Source organism: Aphelocoma coerulescens (genome assembly GCF_041296385.1).
Source record: "Aphelocoma coerulescens isolate FSJ_1873_10779 chromosome Z unlocalized genomic scaffold, UR_Acoe_1.0 ChrZ, whole genome shotgun sequence".
In the NCBI taxonomy this organism is placed as follows: domain Eukaryota; kingdom Metazoa; phylum Chordata; class Aves; order Passeriformes; family Corvidae; genus Aphelocoma; species Aphelocoma coerulescens.
The window spans coordinates 69,601,608-69,607,715 of record NW_027184085.1 but is presented as its reverse complement, the minus strand read 5'-3'; the positions used below and the strand labels follow the sequence as shown (position 1 = coordinate 69,607,715).

Genomic DNA, 6,108 nt, shown 5'->3' with positions numbered 1-6,108 from the left:
TGCTGGAGCAGCCTGCACGGGCATCCCTCCTCTCGGATCTCCAGTCACTGGGGGGCCAATCCTTGCTGTCATTGTTTTCTTTATGTTAAGCTGTTTCTGTTCTGCGCCACAGGTGGTGCGGAAGACAACGTGAGAATTAGATTAGGTGATTAGATGACACCATTAGAGTGGTTTTCTTAATAATCTTCTCTTTACATTGTCAGTTAGGTTTGCACCAGAGGTGGGAGAATCGTCTTTTAGTCCTGGGAAAAGTAGCAAAAACCTTTAACCCTTGCAATTGTTGGGTCTGCAGAGGGCCAGGAGAAGCTGAAGACTGGCTGCTGACTTCGGCGGGGGAAAACATGCAGACAATCAATGTGATTGATAAAGCAAGCTTCGTTTATTAGCAATACAGAGGCACTTATATCGTGTGAAAGTACATGCTTATCAGTTCTTTAATTACCTTAAACTTACAAAAGCGCATTCTTACTTGTACATAATTGGGTTAGAGAAAAGACTACATTTGGCAAGCTTCTATGATTTATGTTTTGACTTGAGAGATCAAAGATCTTCCTCCCTTCTCATGGTCAGTATATCTTATCAGCACAGGACTGTACCTCCTTAAAACTCCCTTTTGGTTCTCAGGCCTGTTTCTCACACAGGCATTTTCTCATGCAAACATTTTCTCTTGCAGGCCTTTGCTTGTACAGTTCTGTTATTGATTTGTACCCTTTATCAATGACCCATGTCCCTGATCCTCTAACCGTTCTCCAACAACTGGCCATGGGTAACATCACAGGTTACCTCCAAACTGGTCAGGGATATGTTCTGTAGGGTATATTAGACTGTTGTTCTGCTTGCTACCACAAGTTCAGGGAAATCAGTTAGGAATCAAGGTCTATGACCATCTTAGGGAAAAGCAGTCAATTGATGCATGCCTGGCTGAAGTGAGCATGCAAAAGTGGGGAAAAGATGAATGGCCGCCTGAGCGAATCATACAACACTGTGGAGCAGCCACTTGGAATCCAAATGAATTAATATCAGGTGCCAGACAACCCATTTATAATTTAAATTGGATAATTAAGTTACAAGCCGTCTTTAAAATAATAACCAACCGGACAACTACAGCTCTTGACCTTCTTGAAAGTTAGCATATGTACTGGTTCAAACATGGAAAAGACAGGAATGGGACACGTTTTGTGGTTACCTGGTGGACTATGGGTTAAACGAATGCTTTTTTTTTTCCTCTTATGTGCTGTAGCAACTCTAATATTTTTGCCATGCATGACACCTTGCTGAGCTCAGCTCCTTCAGCAGGTGATCAAGGGGATGCAAGTGGCAGCCAGGCTTCCTGATCCAGAAAGGGCTACAGAAGGAGAGAATATGATGTCACTGCAAATAATAGCAAAAGCAAAAAAGACCCAGGAACAGAAGTTACCCAGTCAATGGTAACTAAAGTTTGTAAAGACAGTTCTTGAGAAAATAGAAAGAGGAGAGATTGAAAGAAATGAGAAGGAGGTGTGTTTACAAACTGTGGGTCTACTGGTAGATAAAGCCAGATACGGAGAGGTGAAAGAAGCAGTGGGAGGAACCATACATTCCATAGTGTTATAAACAAGTTATTCAGAGTTGGCTTTCGCCGTATGTTGTATGAGTTGAGAGTTATATTATGAATCATATTATGAGTTGGAATATTAAATATTGTGATGTTCTCCTTGAAAAGTGTAAGGATGGGGGGATATGTTGGAATGTTGTTGGGGTGGTCTGGTTATGGGGCTGGCTTTTGTGGGGGTTGTGTGGTTTTGTGTGTGGTAATGTCAGTTCTGTAAGCTTATAATAGGACAAGCTGCTGCTGCTAATCCGACTTTGAAGACGCAACCATAAAAGGAGTGGGATTCCATCCAACGAGGACCCCGAGGAGCACAGCAACAGAACTGCGCCGGCTCCTAAAAGAGTGACGTGGGGTGAGACTATGCAAAACTGTACACCAGTGTGCATAAGGCTGATGCAACCACAGGGGTATAAAAGGTAGCACCACCATTTTGTGATTGAGCCTCTGGCCCCTGGCCGTGCTCCCAGCACAATCCCTTTTGCTTTGCTGAATTTTATAGTTCTCGATAAAATTTTTAATAACTCATTTCCATATTGGATCTGGGTCGTTTACAACAATAGGAATTCCATTAATTGACACAGACTGTTACTCAAGACTGCGCTAAATCCCTGGATTTAGAGAAAAAGAACGGAGACACAAGGAAAAAAGTAAGAGGGGGGTATACATTAGAAGGGGGTCTTTATTAGGCGATTTGGGAAGTCTGTACCTCTCAAGTACCTCAGCCAATGGGGAAAGAGAGAGGGAAATGCGGCTGGGAAATTAGGATAAAAAGGAGGCTGCATCCTCCAACAACTTGAGAGACCCCATGGGAAAGACTCCATGGCCTCTCCCTTTATTCCAAAAAAGTAAAAGGACTCCTCTGTCTCCTTTTTGAACCTAAACCTCTGGTGTTTGTGGATTAATTTTCCTGACAGGATCAAGGGACTTGTACAGGACTCCTGTGTCTCCTTTGTGGACACGAACCTCAAGCGACATGAATTTTACCCACTGCGGGGTGGGTGTGGGGGGTGCAGGAGCTTGACTACCTGGGGAGGGGGGAGTATAAACCAGTATAAACCAGTGCAGAGTGGGGCAGGTGGAGAAAATTCCGAGTCACAAGGGGCCAGCAGCAGCGAGGCAGGGAGGGGCGGGAGTGATCGGCCGGGGAGGGGGAGAGGGGGAAGTTCCAGCCTCAGCCGGACCCCCCTCATTGATTGACAAGGGGGGAGCGGCTCCCGCCCAACCGGCGGGCGGGGAAAAGCGCCCTCAGCCATTGGCTGGGCGGGACAGGGGGCGGGGCGAGAGCTGTTCCCGCCTCAGCCCAACTCCCCTCAGCCATTGGCTGGGCGGGTACACAAAGGGACTCAGAAAAGGCCCAACGCCTCCTCGGAATTTCAACAAAACTGACGAAAATGGAATAAATTTGAATAGCTACGAAAGATTTAAGGCTCTATTTCAGTTACATTTAAACAGTGGAGAGTTGAAAAGGCATATTGTGCACTGAAGTGTGGAAAACCCCCCCAAAAAAAACCCCAAAACCCCTTTAAGAATCCCTTGGGATTAAGTAAAATTGAGTGAAAGCATAATAAATATGAATAAATATAAAGAAGTTAAAGCCCTTTTTAATGTATAATTAAAAACCGGGGCGGTGTGAAAGGGGCTTTGGGTGCTAAAATGCTTCAAGAAAGCACCAAAACACGCCAAGCACCAAATTCCCCTCCTGCCGGGGCTGACTGTCCAGCAGCTCAAGTAGGAGAGTCCTCCAGGAGCTCAGGGGAGCTGCAGCCCCCGTGCTGAGGCACAGCCCGTGGAGAAAGGGGTCAGTGGCCAGAATGCGTGCTTTGGCAATCAGAGCTGGGTTCCTAAATCCTGTCAGAACTCTCTCTCCCAGACCTGTGGTGGCTGAGGGTTGTATGAGGGAAGGGTTTGCCAGCCATGAACTGGACTCTTTGATCATCTGAGCTCCGTTCAGGGGCAGTGTGGGAGCCTGTTCCTTTCCCCTTCCCCAAGGGCAGAGTGTTGGTGAGGGCTGGAACTGGAGGCTGTGTCTGCCCCCACAGCCGGTACCGTGGGGCTGCGGATGCTCCTGCCCACGTGGGCTTGTCTGAGCTGGGCTTTCTGCCTCTTTCAGGCGTCCTTGCTGCAGTCACAGCTGGCCCGAGACCAACAGCACTGGCAGAACTACACTGAGAGGTGTGCAAGGACCAGCCAGGAGCTCAGAGCTTCACCGGGAGCTGTCCTGCTCCTTTGCAGCTGTGCTCAAGGAGCCCAGAGCTGCTGTTCTGGAAGCAGAGACTCGAAGCTGCATCGGTCTCTGAAGCTGAACTTGGCAGTGACATCCCTGGGCTGTCAGTCTCTGGAGAGAGACTGGAGAGGCCCTGGAGAAGGCAGGTGCCGTTCTTCTCTTCCCCAGACGATTTGTACCCGGCCAGAAACCAATTCCTGTCAACTGGGGCACAAAAATCCTCCCTAGAACACAGAAAAACGCTCTCAAGATGAGGGAGAAAAATATCTACCAAAGCTTTCCCAAGCATTTGGTTCTGGAAGGTCTGTTCCTAGCGAGGAATCTTTGAAATAAGCAGCAAGACTTTTCTTCTGCCTAAAGACCTAGTGATATATTGCCAAACAGAGAGCAGAGAAAAAAATGCACTCGTGTCTGTTTCAGGATTCTTCATCTCTTTTATGAGCCTTAAACACTGCAACTCTTGGCATTTCTCTGTAGGAATTTGAAAAAACCCTGAAACACCATTTCCTCCTCATGGGGCTGTTCTAGATGCAAAGCTTTACTTTCCATGAATATTTGTAAGCACCAAGAACCTTTTTAGGCTTTTTCTTACAGCTCCCCTTTGTCAGGGGAGACAGACGAATTCCTGTGACTCAGGAACTAAGCGCATCCCTAAAGAGCATGCGGGTCTCAGGAATGCTGAGCCTTAAAACTGATGCTGTCTGGGCCAGCAACTTTGAACTCATGTTTTGAGCCAGGTCCCTGCCCAGCTGCCCAGCTGGGCTGTGGGGATGTGGGGGTGCTGGTGCAGGTGCCGGGGCAGCAGTGAGCTGGGATGGGTGGAGAGCCAGGGGAGGGCCTCTCCAACAGCCCCTGGAATGTTGTGGTTTGGAGCCTGGAAACCATCAACAGCCCCTGGAATGTTGGGGTTTGGAGCCTGGCAACCATCAACAGCCCCTGGAATGTTGGGGTTTGGAGCCTGGCAACCATCAACAGCCCATGGAATGTTGGGGTTTGCACCCTGGCAACTGTCAACAGCTCCTGAACATTGGGGCTTTGACCTTGCAACGGCCAACAGCACTTTGATCTTGTGCTCTTGACCCTGCAAAGGCCAACGACCTTTGGAGATTGGGGTTTGACCCTGCGAAGGCCAAAAGCCTTTGGAGATTGGGGTTTGACCCTGCGAAGGCCAAAAGCCTTTGGAGATTGGGGTTTAGACCCTGCAAAGGCCAAAAGCCTTTGGAGATTGGGGTTTAGACCCTGCAAAGGCCAAGGGCCTTTGGACACTGACATTTGGTCACTGCTCGTGCCAAGGGGCAGATGGAGAGCCGGCGGGTGAGTGAGAGAGCTGCTGCCCTCTTTGTGCCAAGCCCAGCAGGGGCCTGGGTGGGCCTGGGCTGTGCCACTGGGAACAGTTCCCTTGGGGAATAGCAAGGGATTAACAGTTGGCTGTTCCAGAGCTGGCAGCAGCTTTGGTGCTGGCCATGGGGACAGGCCTGGGAGGGAATGGGGGGGCTCCTGGCCATCCCAGAGCACACCCACATCTCCTCCTCTGTCCTTGTCCCACTGGAGGGTGTGGGCACAAACAAGGGAGCAGCTTTCACTGCCTTCCCCTCAGCCCAATTCACAGCGCAGCCTGAGTGCTTCCCAGAGACAAGAATGGGTTTCTCCCAGACATCTCCAAGATGATCCCCAGTGGTGCAGAAGAGGCCACGAGGATGATAGGAAGATGCTCCAGGGGCTGGAGCACCTGTGCCAAGGGAAAAGGATGCAAGAGTTGGGGTTGTCCAGCCTGGAGAAGGTTCCAGGGTGACCTTCCAATGCATGAAGGGGCTGGAAGAGAGCTGGAGAGAGACTTAAGCCAGGGGCCTGCAGGGAAAGGACAGGGTTTAATGGCATATTGGGAGGGAATTCTTCCCTGTGAGGCTGCTGAGGCCCTGGCACAGGTTGCCCAGAGAAGCTGTGGCTGCCCCTGGATCCCTGGCAGTGTTCAAGACCAGGTGGGATGGGGCTCTGGGCAATTCCCCTTGTGGTGTTGTAAGAAGTGATGAGACACCTTCCAGCATGTTTGTTTGTGCTGCTGTCAACCTACTGGGCTGAAAATATTCCCAAGGAGGAGAGGAAGGAGCTGAGCTGGAATTCCAGGCTGGGAAGCATTTAGAGGCGACTGCCTCAGGGGCAGCCATGCAGTCTGAGTGTGCTCTTCCCTGTGCTCTTCCAGGGAGCTCGAGGCCTTTCTCACCAGGGACGTTTCTCCAGAGCCCCTGAGGTGAGTAAACTGTGCTGAGCTGGCTCGGATTTGAAACTGGTCCTC

General features: G+C 49.8%; 1 protein-coding gene across 1 annotated transcript in view; it reads left to right on the top strand.

Annotated features, from left to right (window-relative positions):
- Positions 1-5,114: 5,114 nt before the first annotated feature.
- The window catches only part of LOC138103890 (centrosome-associated protein CEP250-like), a 40,690-nt gene continuing 39,696 nt past the window's right edge, over positions 5,115-6,108 (top strand). Inside the window, exons 1-2 of the mRNA XM_069002502.1 lie at positions 5,115-5,129; positions 6,016-6,063. Coding sequence (XP_068858603.1) covers positions 5,115-5,129; positions 6,016-6,063 — 63 coding nt within the window. The remainder of the gene's footprint in view (positions 5,130-6,015; positions 6,064-6,108) is intronic.